General features: G+C 33.6%; 1 protein-coding gene across 1 annotated transcript in view; it reads right to left on the bottom strand.

Annotated features, from left to right (window-relative positions):
- Positions 1-20,474, bottom strand: part of LOC145247222 (uncharacterized) — a 341,528-nt gene extending 321,054 nt beyond the window's left edge. Inside the window, exon 1 of the mRNA XM_080108849.1 lies at positions 20,289-20,474. Within this exon, the coding sequence (XP_079964975.1) occupies positions 20,289-20,474 (186 nt within the window). The remainder of the gene's footprint in view (positions 1-20,288) is intronic.
- Positions 20,475-21,014: the final 540 nt, after the last annotated feature.

Consider the following 21,014-nt stretch of genomic DNA (forward strand, 5'->3'; position numbering starts at 1 on the left):
TTACAAGAAGTGAAGTGTTAGAAAAAACATAATAATCGTCTGCACACGTGTCAGTTGCTTTCCGTTTTTTTTCTTGATTTTTTAAAAGGAATTTAACGTTACGTTTAATACCCGACGACACCGACTGCATCTTTTAGTCATTGTAATGAAATGAATTTGTGAGAAGCAATGATAATTAAATTAGCCGTAATTTAAAATCCTCTTGTTATTTTCAAAGTTATATGAAACTTATTACGAAGAATAGCACTCATTTGTTATGAAATAGTTTCACAATTGATAGGAAGTAATTTTCACGTAGTCAAATTTCAATTTAAGCACCTTTAACGTGTCTTATACGTAATATGCATTGGTATATTCTTTTGTTTAATTGTGAAATTTTCTTAATTTACATGTGATTATTTATGAGGTTTGTAGTGTAAATATTACGTTTGTTTTTACTTCCATACCCTTAAACAAGACGTATTGCGACTTGAATATAAATGGCTACTACTTTGAACCATGTCTAAAAAAGAACAATACAGTGGTTTGAGAAGTATTATTGTTACATCTTTGCATGTTAATAAAATCAGAGACATGAGCTGGATCTTGATTAATATTGCGGGACCTAAAAGAGCAGTACCTATAAAGAGATAGGGTCTTAGAAAGAATCTCCAATCTAATAGACCTTGTCTAAGAGAGAGAGAGAGAGAGAGAGAGAGAGAGAGAGAGAGAGAGAGAGAGAGAGAGAGAGAGAGAGAGACCAGTAGTAGATACACTAGTTCAGATTTGACAACAATATTCCATGCATAGACGACTATTAACTTTGTAGAGACACAGCTTAGTGATAGCATTGAATACCACCATTCATTTACGTCCTCATTCCATGTCAAACTCAAGAAGATCATTAACTTGGGTGTGTATATTTGCTTTGTTTACCTCATGTTTGTTATAAAGCTTGCTGTCATCAGAAAATATACCCATCTCGGACACAATTTTATCTGAGTACTCGTTTGTAAATATCTGAAAAAGTAAAGACCCAAGAATCGACCCCTGATGCACACCGTTCAAACTGTTTGAATGCACAACGATCTATGGCAAAATTGTTTTTTTCTTTAACAAGGATCTGCTTATATTATGGCTTTTCCTTTTGTAGGCGCAAAAAAAATTATAGAAAATCGTGAGTTTTAATTATCAACAACCAAAAATGGGAACTGAATTAAAATGTATATATTAGTAATTGCCAATCTTTCTGCTACCGAAAGGTCAGTTAGTTGGTTGGTTGTTTTTGTTTTACGGCATATCAACCCTTTTCGGATTATTTAATGCCGAATCCAAAGATTTTGAAGAAAAATATTTTTATTAAAATATATTTGTTGTTTTCACGTCAGTTTCTATTTAACCCATAGTTGGGACCCTAACAGGTACTACCACTCCGGGTCAGAGTGGACCTGGGAGCAATGGTTATTAAAGGGTGGCTCCACACTCCCCAAAGCCCACAAGCTGGGGCCTCACCACTGGATATAGTTTAAGGTCATATCCAGGACCCCCATTGAGGGACTTTTACCCTCTACAGTGGGGCAGCCGGCGTATTCTAATGCCCCACCGACAGGGCCCGAAAGGTCAGATATCGAGCTTCAGGTCACAGATTATAAAAACAAGGAACGTAAAGACTCTTAAGTTTTGTAGATAAGGATTGATTGTTTGTACTATTTGGATTATTTCCACTGCTGTTTTCACCTTGAGTATTATTTTCACGTTCGCACGGACTCAGAGTGTAGTGGATAAATTACTTGATAAAGTACTTAGCAAAATACAGTTTACGTTACACACTTCTAGAAGTTAAAAGTTCAATCCTCAGTGCGGGTGATACTAAAAAATACAATGGCGAATTATTTAGGACTTCTACCAATCATGGCCGACAGAACGAGAGTATGTTACTCCCATGGATTGAATAAATGCTTCCGTTACAAATTTCGTGCAGATTCACGAGTTCGACCGAAAGATACACCTGAAGGTTACATCGACTGAAACTTTATAAAAATAACACGTAATATGAAAGCAGTAGTCCTAAAAAATAAACAATACGAAGGTAAAAATATATTCTCAAGGATAAATTAAGCTACTTCTATTCGGTAAGTTGTGCGCATAATAAGTTCCAAATTGTTTTTTTTTTCAAAGATTGACTCGTGTGTATACTGTTTTTTTTTAAATTTTTATTTTATAAGCAGTGTCTCTACAAAGTTACTAGTCGTCCATGCATTGAGTAGTGTTGTCAAATCTTAACTAGTGTATCTACTACTGGTCGCTCCCCCCCTCTCTCTCTCTCTCTCTCTCTCTCTCTCTCTCTCTCTCTCTCTCTAAGACAATGTCTATTAGATTGGAGACTCTTTCTAAGGCCCTATCTCTTTGTAGGTATTGCTCTTTTAGGTCCCGCAATATCAATCAAGCTCCACCTCATGTCTCTGATTTTATTAACATGCAAAAATGTAACTAATACTTCTCAAACCACTGCATTGTTCTATTTTAGACATGATTCCAAAAAGTAGCCATTTATATCCAAGTCACAATACGTCTTGTATAGAAGTCAAAACAAACACTATAAACCTTTCATTTTATTTCATTAATCCCAACCTTATTCTCAAGTCTTACATCTGATTAAGCTATTATCTCTATCCATTTGAATTTTTCCCTTTTACGCATCATGTCTTCATTTATCCTACATAGATATGATTCAAACACTATCGTGTTTGAATATATGGTTAAGTGGCAGTTTTAGTCATTTAGAACTGCTTTAAAGCTTCACCGCTCACTCATTTTTCGACCAAATTTCAAACAATTATTACAGTTTATAGATCACTTTCTCAGCTATATTGTGAAAAAGTTTCCAATTTTCGTTCAGTAAAACAAAAGGTTATGATGAATTTACTGGTGGTCAAAATCGTGAAAATACGTAAGGAAGTGAGCGACGTTTTTATGACTGCTTCTATAGCAAACACTTCACTTCAGCGACTACTGTTGCTACCAATTCACCGCTCTCGCGAGAAGAGAAGTAACAAGTGAAACAGAGAGAATGAAAGGAAGATAATTGAGGGGGTATTGAAAGCAGACTAGTGTCATACATTGTTATTACATTTGTGTTTGTTATGTTTATGGGGGTAAAAAATACGACTGAAATTAAACAAAGAATAGGTGAATTTATTGGAAGCCTGGAAAATCATGGATTACCATAGGAAAATGCGAGCATGAAAACTGATATGGTTAAGCTTAAACATGGAAAAGTAAAGGACTAGTTGTTAAAGCTGGGAAAAAAAGGACAAGATATTCTAGTAAAAAATATAATAAATTTAAAACATTGCAGCATTAAGAATTTTTTAAAATTCAGTTTATAATATTATTTAATCAATTCTTTATGCTTCAATATTTTAAGTTATAGATTTATCATATTTTTACTAGAATATCTTGCCCTTTTCTTTTTCAGTTTTAACAACTAGTCCTTTACTTTTCCATGTTTAAGCTTAACCATATTACTTTTCATGCTCGCATTTTCCTAATATAATTATCCAATGCATTTACCTTTATTTATGGCTCACTACATTTCGTTATATTCAAATATTTGATTGTTACTTAAAAAGCTACAACCATTTCTTACTAGTTAACGATACAGTGCTATTGCCTCTACATGAAATGTAATCATTTTATAGACTCTCCAAACAAAAGAGTTTCCGAGTTGCGAGCCGAATTTTTATAGAGATTTATTTCCCTTTTTGACGCCGCTCGTCTGAAAGGAATACTGGTTTCAAATGAGGGGCTTTTTATGCATCGGTAGTTTCATAAAGCCCCGGCCGGCGAAGGAGAACCGAAAGTCATCTTCGGTTGGCACCGAATGATGAATAGTCTTTGTCCAAGAATCTCAATGTGTCTTTGGATTTGGCGGAAATAATTATAGTTTGAATCAATAAAAAAACTGCCATCTTTGTTTGGGAAAAGAGCGAATCTTTTGAGCTTGAGTTTACAAATGAGACAATTTATTGTTCACTGGCCACACAGACACATATAACACGATATTACATAAAACAAAAACTGACTAGTCGTGTCTGTGACTCGTTCGGTCATAAACAACATCACAATTTATTTTATGTGGATGCGATTCAGACATTCATAAACTTTTAAGACTTTCTGCGTTCATCGTTAATATTATCTTTTATGTATCATATATTGCTAGTTTGTGTTGGAATGTACAGACAGCGATTATCAAGGCCTTAAAACAACTCGATGATAAGTGACTGATATCGATGATGCCTCAGTTCAGTTCCAAGAGACAATGGATACCCCTTGTAAAGATATCTGCGGGAGTATTTGTGAGGCAAGGATTACGCAATCTCCAACAACACCTCTCCTAAATCGGCACTGCTTGGGTCCAGTGGCAAAGAGAAGTGGTAGACGGCTGTAAATAATGACGATATAAGCGGAGGACACATACAGCACCATGAAATTCCTAAATCGTCACCCATTTTAGTACTGATCAGGCTCAACGTTGTTTAAGTTTAACGATCCTACGAGAACCGGTGTGTCAACATGATTCTCCCTAACTTAGGTCGAGCATATTGGGAAGTGATATACAAATTATTATTATCCTATGAAGCGATACTCTTTGTGTAAATAAATTGAGCTTAAGTACTTTGGACAATGCCAAGACATTGTTGATTTACTGCTTGCATAGCAGCAGTCGTATAACGCACCGGTTATAAGCTCCGACTGTCGTTTGGGCGATCGGGTTTCGATCCTGGATTGAGACAGTTGCCTGTCTAGCCGCACTGATGAGCTGTGAAACAACACTGTATGTGGATGATCATATATATATATATATATATATATATATATATATATATTATTAGAAGTTTCTGTTATATTTCATTATTATTAGTATTGTTGTTGTTATTGTTCGTATTTCTTGTTGTATGGAAGTCTTATTAAAAGTGTTTCTTAGAGTCTTAGAGAGTCTTATTAAGAGATGTTGTTGCGTTCTCTGTTCGTGTTATGAAGAGATTCATATATATAAAATGTTCGTACTTAGAAGTGTAGATATGAGATGTAGAGTTCACATTGTGTATGTAAAGAGATTTTAAAACACATGATATACAATGACATATAATTACAATTTCACTTTACCGTTTTGGTAGAATTACAACACAAAGACGACGTTTATAAAAACACATAATGGGTTTATTTCTTATCCGACCGGTCGTGGTTTTCTTAGTCAAGAATTCAAAGTTTTACATACTATGTTTCAAAGGTGACCGTCTCGCTTCGACTCCCATGTCCAGACTGTCGTCTGTCGTCCTCAGACTCTCTCTCAGACTCTCCCTGCTTCTCTCTGCTTAACTCTAAAGTTTCTAACTATATCGAGAACTTCCTGTTTCCATGACGTCATACACATGTTAAAACATGTGTCTTCTTTCACGTGTTCTGGAAATGCGTGTCCAAAACCTTTTCCTTTGTTTACAAAAGGAATTTTAACCTATATTCCCAGTAACCTATATTTTTAATTTATATAGTTTATATAGTTGCATTCTTCAATTGAATTTTCATAACAGAATTGACAATGCACATTCTTTTCTTAAAACTATTTTATCTCCAAACTAAACAATGTTTTTTTTTTTACATTCCATTTGCTAATTCTCTCTCGTAATCTATTTCTAAACCTAAATTACGAGATTCGAATTTCGTCTATTCTATTTCACTTTCATTTTAACTAAATCTCTCTATTTTTATACTTACATGAAAAGGGGACAACCCTTATCATGTAATATTTCTTTAAAACCTTTAAGACTATATAAAAATGTATTTCGTTAGAAAATTATTTTGTAAGTAAGTCAATGAATTTCTTACATCGCAGAATAATTTTACAATGTTTTTAAAGGGATCATCAGTTGTTTACCATGTAAAAGTATATTAAACATGTATTAAATTATATATATATATATATATATATATATATATATTATTGGGACGAAACCACCATTTAACCGTATTCATCGTTAAAAACAACAACAGCAAATATATATATATATATATATATATATATATATGTCTTGAGTTGAGCATATTGAGAAGTGATACACGAATTACCATTAGCGTATAAGCGATGCTCTTTGTGTAAACAAATCGAGCTTAAGTAGTTCGGACGATGTCAAAACATCGTTAAGCTCACGACTTGATCAGCATGCCGCCGATAGCGTAGTGGTTAGGTCGTACATACGGTCGGGTTTCAATCCTGACTTGAGGTGGTTGCCTGTCTAGCCGCACTGATGAGGTGCGAAACAGTGCTGTATGTGGATGACTATATATATATATATATATATATATATATATATATATATATATATATATATATATATATATATAATAGCAGGTCGCCCGGCATTGCTCGGTTGTAAAATACGCTTAAATATGATATTTTGATTAATACAGATTTCGTATTTATTATTATATTATATCGGACCCAATATATTGTAATAACTTAAAAAGTTTTAAAAAAATGATTCATACGCCACCACCAAGAATTGAAACCAAAACACTTAGCTTACGATTTACTTTTTCCTTTGACGTTAATACATGAGCTATGAAGACATGTTTGCTGCAAGGCTAAAAATTACTAAAAATAACCAATAGCTATTAAGTTATGCATGCATATTCGTAATGCCGTCGTTCACCCTCCACTTGGCAAATTCGATTTTGTTAGAATTTTCACACTTTTGCACCGATTTTCCTCGGCTAAAACCCAAATATAAAGTTTCGCATGAGTGTGAATACTCTATATATTAAGTCTCATATGTGACAGAGGAGTTTGGTAGGCAAAATTTTTAATAAATTGTATGCATACATAAATATATATAGAAAGAGATGTGTGTTTACTATAAACTTTTTACGCAAATATTACGCAAGTATAAATCATGTAGAGTATCTGCATGAATATAATTACACGTAACAGTTAACTTAAGATGATCATCTCAATAACAAAAAAAAATTATAGGGTATTGAATGTTGAAGAATACTACGAAAGGATGGAACATCTGCATAAAATACGACACATTGTTTACTGCTTCGTCGAGTCTAACCACATACAGAAAATTCTGTGTTTATATATAATAAAAAAATACAAAATATATAAATTAAAAAATATAAAAATTAAAAATAACAATTATATATAAATTTATTTAGTAAAACTTTCGAAGCCAGTCTTTTATAGTGATGAATCTGACAAATTGATTGTTTTCGACTAATAGTTTCTCCCTTTTATCCTTTGAGCATGTTCCTTAAACTAAATATATATTTCGTTTTCGTTCTTTTGGAAAATACTTATTCTGGCGAAGAAAAATTTTGAAATGTAGACATTTTGTCTAATTATTTATATAGCCACAACTGCCTGCATCATTAGTAATAACAATTTTTGTTTTTTATCTTGGTTGACTTTCATGCAAAGATTTGCATTTCATAATAACGTAATTATTTCCTCTAAATGATTGCCTATAATTACATTAGATAAACTTTATTCAGCATTGTTTTACCCATATGTTAAAAGCGACCGCATCATAGCCACTTCTTCTTATTATTCCATTCTGTTAAGCTTATATTTTTTTATCTATTTATATATTTTTTTCGAGAATTAATTCAGAAAATTCTCCCTTTATAACTCATTCAAGAAGGGAAAACAGTTTTGATATTAAGTGATTTTTTTCTTTTCCTTATTAATTGCTCTGTTTTCTGTAATTAAATATACATTTCGAGGCTATTTCAATTCGGACGAAATATTCAATAAAAGAGTTTCGTTTTCGTGCGCTTCTAAACAAAAGAATAAAATAATTGAAACCGAAATGATCGCTTTCATCAGCAATACATAAAAATTACATGAAAAAATCAAAGCATTGTCATTACGCATCCCATATGTATATATATGCATATATATATATATATATATATATATATATATATATATATATATATATATATATATATATATATTTGTGTGTGTGTGTATGTGTGTGTACGCGCGTGTGTGTATGTGTGCGCCTGTATGTATGCAGTTAGGTATTTGTATATCTCTATTTATATATAAAATGCATGTTGTGTATGTGCGTGTTCTTTCCCTTTGGACTCCAGAACGGCTGAGTCGATTTTTAATAATTTCATACACATTTATTTTACGTATCTTGGAGTGTTCTTAAATAGGTTTTGTGTCGGGATGCCCCCGATAAGGATAAAACATCGATAATAAAAATTCGATTAAAGAAAACAGTCCGATTTTGATAAAAGTTAACACCTTTGTACAGCCCAACATCAAAAGTGCATTTGAAAAATTTTATCACCGCACAAGCAGAAAAGTCCGGCGTATAAACTCAAATGTAGGTTTTATGACAACGGTTCGTTCAAAATGAATGTCTCTGTTTAGAGCACAATTGAATCGTGATACTTGACTTTTGCATCTTTAACTTTAATTCAAGCCACTATATAAGAATAATTTTATAAAATCAACAGTTGGTTTTTGCAGTGCAATGTAGACTACAATGTATCGTGAACTAAATCACTGCAGGACATCACGTGGCTCTTCCTCCCGGTGCACTGCGGTAGGTCCCCGTCTAGAGCACGCAAGCAACCCATTTGATTGAAAAATTGAATATTTCACTGATTTCGATGACACTAAAATTATTGGAAGTGTGAAACATTCATTGATTCTCGTTTAATTCCGAACAATGTCGGGTCTCCCTGCTAGTGCTTGAATATTTGTATATACCAGATGCATTCATAAACTAAATTAACCGAATATTATGAATTTTCGAACACAAACGCTAATGTTAGACACACGCACATATATGTAAACACACTAACACACACACCCACACACTCACACACACACACATATATATATTTATATTTGGAGAGAGAGTGAGAGAGAGAGAGAGAGAGAGAGAAGCATACATACATGCCTCTGATTTAAATATAGAGTTAAAGCATTAATAATAATAATAATAATAATAATAATAATAATAATAATAATAATAATAAACCAACTCACATGATCAGATAACGCTTACCAATCACAGATACACTAAAATAGAATCACACGCTGTAAATGCAAGTGGAAACACAAACGGAACATTATGTGATGCTATAGAGCGCCAGCCTCGAATAGAACATGAGCTCGGGGATGCAGAAATCTGCTTAAAACTAAATGCCAATACGAAATCAACAGAGTCATTGTGCCTAGCAGATCAGTAACGCCATGGAAGTTTTTTATAATTAACTTTCTGAGTAGCCTTCTGATCCGATCGGTGAGAGTTACTTGGTTTGTCGTAGGGGCGTTTATTGAACATGTTGCTATGCCCTGGCAATGCAAACAGCTCCTCGAGTGGTAGTCACGATCAATTGATAGGCACAAATCGAAAACTGTAAAACCAGCTGTCAAATATTTATATAAATAGATCTTTGAGAATAGAGTTAGCCGAAACGTGGTGAAACAACAACAAAAACTATGAAGATGGGATAACTATCCGCGGAAAGAATGGTTACAAAAAAAGAAAAAAAGAAAAAATGCATTTTTTCTAAAAAAATTCTTGTAAGAGCTTTTTTTTTTGGCCAATTCTCATATAAAATATTCATGAATTTGAAAAATTGCAACCGAAGAATATGCGCCATGTTTTTTTTTTTTTTTTTTTTTGTATTAATCTTTTAGAGGGCTTCAAAGTAATATATTACGCAGTTATGACTCAATCGTTTTTCCCGGAGAGAGTTACTTGGTTTGTCGTGGGAACGTTTATTGAACCTGTTGCTATGTTCTACCACGACAAACAGAACCCCGGGTGGTAGATACGATCAAACGATAGACACATCCCTTACATCAAGGTGGTCGATATGGCGTCGGCTATCACCGGCTGGCATGGATCTGATCGCCGTCGAGTCTTCATTGCGTTGTTAATGGAAGGCATTCTCCATAACAGACTCCGCTTTTCTGTTGCTGAAAATTAACGCTTACATAAAACAGCCAACAAGAGGATTTGAATAAAAAATATTCTTTTATTTAACACTGGAGGAGCATATTGAATTGACCCGACGTGTGCATCGCCGACGACTTTGCAGCCAAAACTACTATGAGTTTGCTTTCGAAGACTACATACCATAATATTATTTATAGAAAAGACTGAGACCAGCAACATCACGTGTGTGAGAGAGAGGTTGAAAAAAGAAAGGGTGCGGGTCAATTAAAGTACAGATACGTTTGTTCACTTTGCAAGGCCATTCAAATGGGACGGAAATTCACCAGACCCAACATGACAACAATACTTGATGCATCGTATGATGGTAGATTTGTAGAGATAATCTCGTGTGTGAGCAAGTGTTAAGAGGGGTAGAGAGAACTGATTTTACCAGAAGCAGAAAGAGTAATGGATCTAATATATGAATTCCAAGAAAGATTTGATAAGAAAGAAAGACCAAGACTAGAGGGTAACTTGTTCTCATTCGATCAGCCATGAACGGGTAGATGTTATTTGCATTCTTAGTATCGCTTGCCGTGGAAATTTAATCTTCAACAATGCGTTTCTTAGCTAAAAATAATTCAATCGTTCATATTTGACAAATAAAACTACTTTATGGAAAATAGATTAAAATTTGTATTTTTCTAAGTTTAATTTAAAAATTCTTAACAGTCTTCCGCTCGTCATAAATAATTAAAAAAAAAAAAACCAAATAGAAATGAAGTCTGTGTGAAAAAAAGCTAGAAATTTCAACTTTTTACAGCGTTCATTCCTTACCAATTTGAAATTTTCTTTACACTAAGTTCCTAAATTATTTTTATGGGAATCGCCCCGGACAGGGCATGAAGTCACTTGATGTAAGGAGTCGAAAACATAGTATTTTAAGGTTAAAAACATGCCAACGATGAGTGTTAGATGGTATAGGTCCTGACCCTGAAAACAACAAGATGTCACGGAATGTGAGGACTAAAGGATAAACTATAGAAAGCGAAAGTTACAAAGCTGCCGAAAGTAAACCCAATATCCACTTTCTATTTCGTAATTATCTTTTACTCCTATTCACTCCAAACGAGGCATATGCCCACTTGGTTGATTGGTTGTTTTTGTTTTACGGCATATCAACCCCTTTCAGGTTATTTATTGTCAAATCCAAGATTTTGAAGAACATTTTTTTAATAGAATGTTTGTTGTTTTCAAGTCGGTTTCTATTTAACCTAACATGTACTACCACTCCGGGTCAGAGTGGATCTGGGAGTAATGGCAATTAAAGGATGGCTCCACACTCTCCAAAGCCCGCAAGCTGGGACCTCAGCACTGGATATAGTTTAAAGTCATATCCAGGACCGTGGCCACTTGGACGTAAGGGGCTATTATTGTAACCTTGCGTAGCCGTTACAACCAAACAAGACGAAATAAATCTATCTATCTATACTCCTATAAATTCGTTTTTATTTTGTGTGTATTGATATTCATATTAAAACCCATCTTTTCTATTCATTTAAAAAGAAAATACAATTTTCTTATATATGGGTTGCGGAAATGCATTCACTAGCAAAAGATCTAGCTAATTTGCATATTCTTTTAAACATTCATTTTAATTGATTCCCTATTAGTTGCTTGGGTTTTCTAATGGGATAATCATCTTTAGTTAAATATTACGTGTAATTATATTCATGCAGATATTCTACATGATTTATACTTGCATAATATTTGCGTAAAAAGTTTATAGTAAATACAAAATTGTTTACATATATATTTATGTATACGTATATATTTTTGTTTATGAAATTTTGCCTACCAAACTCCTCCTAGAGTTTTTGGCCTACAGACATGAAATTTCATATATAAGGTATTTGAATCCATGCAAAACTATATATTTGGGTTTTAGCCCGGGAAAATCGGTGCAAAAGTGTGAAAAAAAAATGAAATTTGCCAAGTGAAGGGCGAACGCCGGCATTACGAATGCATCACGTAGTAGCTATTGGTTCATGTTTTAATTTTTAGCCTTGCAGTAAACATGTTTTTATAGCCCAGTCATTGACAGCAGAGGCAAAATAAATCGTGAGCTGAACGTTTTGGTTTCAATTCTCGGTGGTGGCGCATGAGTCTTTTATATATACTTTTTAAATCATTTCTATATATTGCATCCTATCTATTTATCTATATATATATATATCTATAAAAGTGAAAATGTCTGTCTGTTTTTTCTCTATGGTAGTTAAGAAAGACTATTATACAGAAAGGCATTACTTTACATATTCACACTTTTTAATATATACATATGCACATAACCTTATGGACAGTACATAGGGCCCGAGCAAAGTCGGGTGGAACTGCTAGTATATCTTTAAAAGTGAAAGTGTCTGTCTGTCTGTCTGTCTGTCTGTATACATTTCCCTACAAAATAACTCTGTCAAGTTTCAGTCTACAGACTCGAAATTTGATATACAGGGTACTGAGATATGGGGAAATCTTTTTAATCTATTTTCGGCCAGAAGTTTGGCTGTTAAGGAGTCAAAGTCCAACCATTTGACCTTTGAGAACTTTACCAAACTCCTCCGCCAATATCGGGTATAAACAATTGCAATTTTAGGTTCCTTGGACATGGGTCTAACTTAATAGCTTGATTTGAGCCAAAATGATAAATGTTAAGAGGTAATAGTAGGAGTCGAAGTTTTTAAAAATTGACCTCTGCAGTCTCTACCAAATTCCTCAGAACATTTCTGGTCTAAACATTTGAAATTTTACATAAAGGGTATTCAGAGATAGGGCAAGCTTTTTAATCGGTTTAGGTCGAACATTTGAGCTACCAATATATAAATGCATGTATATATGTTTGCATGCTTGCCTAAAACTTTCGACAGAATCGATGGATTTTCACAAGATCAGTATCGTTTTGAAGCCCGACCCTTCAGACGACAAATACCGAAAAATTGGCTAAAACATTAATTTCTTAACCCTCAACTGGGCACTTTTCTACAGGTGGAGGGTCGTTTTTTTTTCACCGATATTTTCGAAAGTCATCACCTTTTTTCGATTGTCTAGCCTTAACTTCCGGTTTGGCGGTGGTCGTAACAGCAAAGACGTCACGTTTTCATCCGTTCTTTTTCTCCTTCGCGGTACGGGTTCGAGCCTGTCTTCCTACTACCACTTTTTTTTTTTGCTCAACACACACCTCCAAACACCCGGACAACGCCGGGCACCCATGCTAGTAAATAAATAAAAATCCGGGTCGGAATTTTTTCTTTTTTAACCAAAGTTTTATTACACGTTACTCTTCTTTTTCGACACCTTTAAGAAGTCTCTCGCCATCGTCCATTTCTCCTGGTGTACACTTTTTTCTCCGACCTCACGCCGGCCGTAGTCAGACATTTTTTCTCTGCAATTTCACACGTCCATTTTCGCCGACGCGCACTTTATATCTGCCATGAGCATACGGTGTCCTTATTTTGTCTTCTCTTTCTTTAGACGCCAACTTTCGCACAATTCTTATTTGGCATATGTTTCTTTTTTTCCTTACAGCTGATTCTGGTATTTTCCACCGCGCTCATGCGCACATTGTTACACTATTTGCGATCGCACCTACAGGGTACTATATAAGGAATTTAGATGCGATATCTGTTCGCATTACATTAAAACCTCTGCATGTTAGTACAGTCATAGAAACCGGAAACAGGGAGTCTAGTAGTTCAATTAAAGAAACTATTAGAGTAGAAGATATTTTGGCAACTTAGGATCTCAATAGTAAAGGGTGAGATTTTGCTGCTTATCGGGTTAGTCAAGGGTTACGTTGAGGGAGTACACCTAGTGTGAGTTTATGAGAGCATATTCCACTAAAGTACATGCAAGACAGGCACACGGATGTAACATTGGGGCGGTAGGACTTATTAGATCAGAGACTCTTTTTTAACACTAATAGGGAAATATTAATTATACATGCATTAACCCGGGTATAGTATATATATATATATATATATATATATATATATATATATATATATATATATATATATATATATATATATATATATTTATATGATAGCTTTTTAGAGATAGAGAATACTCTCAGGCTTGAATGATTTTCTGGCACAGTCAAAAGAATCCATCTCATTTGCAGCAACCTTGACAATATCCTCCACTTATTTGATCCAATTCATGTTGCCTGTGAATGTTAAGCTGATAATTTTAAACGAACAGCGTCCTGGTAAGTATAATTAGTTATGGTAATCGGTAGTTGAGAAAGTTTCTTGCAATTATTAAAAGAAACAGGCTTAGTTTGAGTAGTATTAAATGCTAACATCCATTTATGTCTCTGCTACAGACTGAAGATCGTTTTCTAAAGTTACTGCTGAATTTATGTTTGAAATTACATTTTTATTCGTCGCGCTTAATTTTGAAGTGCCATTCTTTTTTTTTCTTATATACATATGTTACATACTTATTTATTACTATTTATTACTATTTACACACACACACACACACACACACACACACACACACACACACACACACACATATATATATATATATATATATATATATATATATATATATATATATATAGTAAGTTATTAAATGTATATGGCGATTAAGCTACACTGAATATTCCACTCTAGGATTCTTCAGCTTTATATAAGCCTGAAGAATCCTAGAGTGGATAAAACGCGGAATATTCAGTGTAACTTAATCGCCATATACATTTTATAACTTACTAACTAGCTCTACCTACGTATTGAGCACTTTTGAAGTAAAAATCTAAAGTTTACGCATAAATCTATACTTTCGTATATAAATTTATATATATCCGAAAGGATGAAACACTAGTATCTGTACGTATTTCATAATTATTATAGTAAATAATTATGTCAGACCCTTTAAGAAACTCGTTTCTTATCGTTGAGCACTTTAAGTTGAATCAAAATCGGCCAATTTAGCTCGCATGCGCAGATCATCATATAATGATTAGATCACTCTAAAAGACATTAAAAACATTTAAAAATAAAAGTTTAAATTTCAACAATATTTCTTGCGATTAACGGTGGCCGAATGGATTTGGTCCTTGCTAATGAGGTCAGAGACGGCTTCGTTGCCGGGTTCAAATCTATCGACCGGCGTTAATCGATACTCTGCACTGATGATTCCCGAAAGGATGAAACACTAGTGTCTGTAGGTATTTAATAATTATATATATATATATATATATATATATATATATATATATATATATATATATATATATATACTCGAAAAAAAATGGCCAGAGGTTACATGGACCAAAATGTTGTGAAAATAACACTCAAGATGAGAATCGTAGTCTGAAGTATCCAAATGATACGACTAATTAATCCTCATCTAAAAAACGTAATCTGTTTTACATTTTCTCGATTGTTTTTCTAAATTATAGACTACGAAATCTTCCGGGAAAAATCTTTCGCGACAAATTTCTCTCAACTGTCGATTGAAAAATATTCATCACATAACTGTCAGATCTGGTTACATATAAATCATATTCCCGTGATGGTCGTTTGACGAACATGAGCTGTAAGCACATCTCCACCGATAATTTTACATATCACATGTATCGTAATTGGTTATCCTTAGGCATCATATTCAATGACGTCATGATCGATCGCATGAATAGTCGCTGAAAGACGATCTCTTATATAATTAGAAAATATGGAGCCGATATAGATTATAAACGTACACGATTATTCGATGCATATGATTTCATCTGGCTTTAAGACTAAGCAGTGTCAAACAGTGATTGGTAATATTAGTTGTGTTTATTAGATTCAGTTTTATTATTTGTGATTGATGATTTCTCGGATGTCAATTTTGTTGAACGTAATTTAACGGTCAGATCGTTTGCACGTACTGACAGATAACGTTTTTACTTGTAAAGGGGTTGGATAATTAGGTGGAATTTTCCAAACAAAATAAAATTGAAAAGTCGTTGTTACTCACATTATTTGGCTTCTTCGAACTACTGTTCTCATCTTGAGTTTTATTTTGGCAACGCTCCGATCGATGTAACCTTCTTCAGGCGTATTTTCTCGAATTTGAGAATATTTCGATCGAACTTTGGAATTTTCGTGAAATATCGAACGGAACCCTTTATTTAATCTGCGGGATTAGCATGTTCCAATTTCCTCAGTCATGACTGAGTAAAAAAGTCTTAATTTTCAATTATATTTTGAAGGTCGTCCGCAACCTCCAGAATATTGTAACTTACAACTAAATTCATCAAGTACTTTATACACGACGCTATGTGTACTTACTCAAGGACCCGTGTCTTTGTGGTGAAACTCAAAATACAATCGCAAATTACTTAGGACTTGTAACCAGTCATAGCTGACGGAACGAAGACATGGTATCCTCGTGGATTAAATAAAGGGTTATGATCGAAATTTCGTACGGATTCCCGATTTCGACGGAAAGATTCCAAGTTCGACAAAATATACTTTAATAAGGTCACAGATGAAATCGGCCGAAACGTTGTGAAAATAACTTTCAAAATGAGAACAGTAGTTCGAAAAATCCGGTAATGTGAATAATCAATCTTAATCTACAAAAATCAGAAAAATAAAGTCATTTTTTTTTGTAAACTCTTAGAGATCAAATGTGCGCCTGTATGGGTTGTTAGTTTGGGAAACTTTTTTGTGCAAAAGAGTCTTGAGGACTTGCCAGTTTAAAGCTGTGATTGATTATTGTTGATTAGCTTACCAAATAAAATGGGATGGACAGTGTGTCCCCGAGTTAGTTCTTGATTGGGTTACTCATGGGACTATAAAGTGTTTTGTAATGTGAGGTATTTTTGAATCGGAATGAAATCGAACAAATAAATATATAAATGCCTTAATAATATCAGTTAGGAAACATATTCACTTTTGTTCGTTGGTACCTCTTTCTCCCCCACAGTGAGACATGTGACACAAGTGTGCGAAAGTGGGATGGAAATATCAGCGCCCTCGTGAAGGAGCACTCTGACCTGCGAAAAATGCCTGAATAGTCCAGTCGGTATTCTCCGGTAGGGACACCTCAGGCAATTAGCAATACATTCATTCCTTCTCAAAGAGAGAAGGCAAAGCCTGTGAGAACGAACATCCTAGAACTGCACTGGACTTGTTGCAGTCAACATGGAAGAAAATATTTCAGGTATGGCATCGACTTTATTGATTTGGGTACCAAGATCAAACTGGAAGCCATTTTTGTTTTTTAAGTAATAATAAATTCTATTTTTAAAAGATGAAAGTGTCTTTGAACTTTTGTGTGCGAACATTGATTTCAATCTTTTTTTGCTTACAAATCAAGTCAGACACAGCACTACGAACAGCATATCCATAGATCAAGATACCACCGTCTAGACCAGTGGTTCTCAACTTTTTTTTTACTCATGGACCCCTTTTCCCTTCTTTTTATCTTGATGGACCCCTTCAAAACTATGTGTCATAAGACAATCTTCTATTTTTCACTAATATACATTTTGAGGTTTTAATAATCAAAGGAATATTATATAATTAAGCTTTCTTTTTAAATGAAAACTAATTTACTGCAAATAAAGTATTCTACAACAACTATAATAATTATGATAAGTAATAATAATAATAATAATAATAATAATAATAATCCAACTTAGAGTGATAATAATTCTTTACCAATATCTTGTATTACAATATTACAATGTTTCTTCTATGGTCAAGCCGATGGAGATCAGAGATCTTTAGGCAATTGAATTCACTGCAGCAGTTATGTACACTGGTTAAAATTTTGATAAACAGTTAAAGTAGAATGTGTAATTAAAAAAAAAATAAGAAAAGATGTAGGCATTTTTATTCAGTGAAATCCCTGTGGTTGTTGTTGTTCGGCGAGTTTCTTTATATCTGGTTCCATCGATGTTAATGATAGTCGAAGGTCACCTCTTTTCACAATGTCAAGTCTATTGCGAGCTTTTGATAACAGTTGAGAAACACGACTAAATCCCGATTCAACAAGATAAGATGTTGGAAAAGCAATAACGTAGAGCTGTGCTTTATCCCAGAGCAAATGATACTTTGTAGCAACACCATTTGTCTTCCATACATTGTACTTTCCATCTTTTGCACGCATCATTTCATCACTTTGTAATTCAATGACAGACTCTTGCAAAGATATGTCTATATCGGCAACATTAACTTCGAAAGGAATTGAAACTCAAGTCGGTATAACCATCATGAGTGGGCCAAACAAGGAAACTGTTCAAATGCACAACAACTGATATTATTCATATACAACTGTAGTTTACTCAGAAAAGCAGCAATAGCACTTTTACTAGATATCAGATCAGAATCTTTTCCTTGGAGCTGTTTATTAAGTGAATTCAGTTTTTCAAATATATCTGATAAGAAAAACACATCACATTTATTTGCAAGCAGCTGTTCTCCAAGTTGTTTGTTAGCAAGAAAGGAAACAATAAAATCTCAAAGTGCAATGAAATGCTGAAGACAATTCTCCTTTGATAGCCATCTCACCTCTGTATGTAATACAAGCCGCTCGAACTCTTCTCCATTTTGCTTCCATAATTTATGAAAAAGGCAGTCTCTGAGAGAATTTGATTTAATATTGTTAACTACTTGTATTAGGACAGTAAGGGCATTATGCAGACGTGCACTCATTTTCTTTGCAAGTAAGTGTTGACGGTGTATCACGCAGTGAATACAAAATACTTGCGGGACAGCTTTTTTTAAATGTGCAATAAAACCTTTGTATCTGCCTGTCATCAAAGGTGCACCATCAGTAGCACAGGCGATTATATTTTTGGGTGGAATATTGTTTTCCGGGAAATAAGTAACAACTTCAGCAAAAATCGTTTCACCTTTTGTGTTTTGTCACAAGACTTCTAGCAAAAAGCATTTCCTCTTTGAGCCCTTCATCACTGTTAAATCTAACATATGCTAATAAAATGGCCGCATTATTTCTTAGAGTAGATTCATCAAGTTGAAGGGCAAACTGTTTCACTTGCAAATGGGCTATCAATTGCTTTTCTACATCATCTGCCATTTCATCAATGTATCTTGACACAGAAGAGTTGCTTAAAGGGATGGAATTAATAATTTCACTGGCATTTTGTTTCATAACTGAGGAAATTATAACAGACACTGCTGGTAGAATTACTGTTTCACCAACATTATGGGGTTTTCCTGCCTTTGCTTTTATTTTGCTAATTTCATATTTGATGACAGTAAACCATCACTCATTTTACCAACTTTGTTATTAAACACTTGAGACAGTGTTTTTCGAGCTTGGAAATCATCATGAAGTTTTTTAAAGTATTCTACTGGTTTATCTTTCTTTCCTGTGTGATTCTTTTCTAGATGGATTTTTAGCTTAGAAGGTTTCATGCTGTCATTTGAAAGTACATCCATGCATATGAAGCACATTGGTTTCGATTCATTATGTGGTGCTGGAATAAATCCATAAGACAAATATTGAACAGCGTACGGTCGTACTTCTTTTTACTTGGAGTAGCAATGGAATGTCTGAAAAAAAAAACACATAATACATACATACATACATACGTGTATATATTATATACATACACAGCTGGTAATACAATTACAGCAGTTCATAATATCTAACTATATATATTGCTATTCACTTTTATAAAATTTTCGACAAATAAAACACATGTTTAGAAACAAAGTACAAGGTAAATGTTTGAGGTAATCCTGGTAAATAGAAATATTATAGTTAAAATAACTTGAATGATTGAAAAAGAAAAACTATACAAAGTTACAGTAGAAATTAAATTTTTAATAATAAAAACTATTTTGAGTTGGTTTTCTTCATGGACCACCAAAATATCGTTGTGGACCCCCATTTTGTTATGTTTTGATTGTGGATCCTCAGAAATATTCTATGGACCCCTAGGGTCCATGTGGACCCCGGTTGAGAACCCCTGGTCTAGACCGGTCAGTTATCCAAATCCCCGATTGAGTTGCTTTAACTCCAAAGTTATCAGCACAATTTAGATGTAAATCGATTTTCAAGATAACAAGTTGGGGCGCACGTGGTCATCTCAGCATTAGATCATATGCGGCACCTATGCTATTTCTTCCTGGGACTTACTTTCTCCGATATATCTTTGTCGTTTACGTTTGTTGATTTAAAGAAATAGCTGTATTTCTTATTTTAAATAGGTTTCTTTTCGGGTTGTGTTTATGTGAAAAAAAAAAAAAATAGAAAGCCATGAAAAAGAAAAAAAAACGTCCATGCATACGTGAAAAAAGAAGCTAAACTTACCAGTTTTTCATTCTCGTCCTCAATTTCAAGGCGGGCTGCGATGCAGTTCCTTGTGTCATAGAACGTCTTTCTTTGGGCACGATCCGTCAGGTTGTGGATAAAAATGCCAGCAACATTGACGCAAGCAAAGAACAAAGCATTTGCCAGCAGCTGTGTACAAAAATTAAAGAAACAAAATATTAGCATCACAGCAACATAAAATTATTATATTATATTATAAATTATATTTATCACAGCATCACAGCAACATAAAATTATTATATCATATTATATTATATTATATTATAAAAAGAAATCTATAATTAGCATGATATATCTCGTTATTTTGGTGGACATTACGTTTGTGCATGAACTACATTTAAATAAACTGCTAATTTAGTCTACGATGCAATGAAAATCCCAAATAGATAACACTCATAGAAGGCTCGAACATGTATGTCAGAAAAGAGGGGTTATCTATTGTGGGTTCACCTTAGCACTTTTAGCTAAAAAGTAAAGTTTAACAGCAAATTTATACAAATGACTCATTACAAACAGATCTGTGTTAAATGTTACACTTTTGTATTTGTTATATATATATATATATATATATATATATATATATATATATATATATATATATATATATATATATATATATAAATTTAAAGGAGATTAGAATAATAGTCTAAAGAGCTAAGTGTATTTTAATGTAATAGTGAAATTACTAGTTTAATTAAAATACAG

This window comes from Euprymna scolopes, chromosome 25 (genome assembly GCF_053919585.1).
Source record: "Euprymna scolopes isolate OS-2025 chromosome 25, ASM5391958v1, whole genome shotgun sequence".
Taxonomy (NCBI): domain Eukaryota; kingdom Metazoa; phylum Mollusca; class Cephalopoda; order Sepiida; family Sepiolidae; genus Euprymna; species Euprymna scolopes.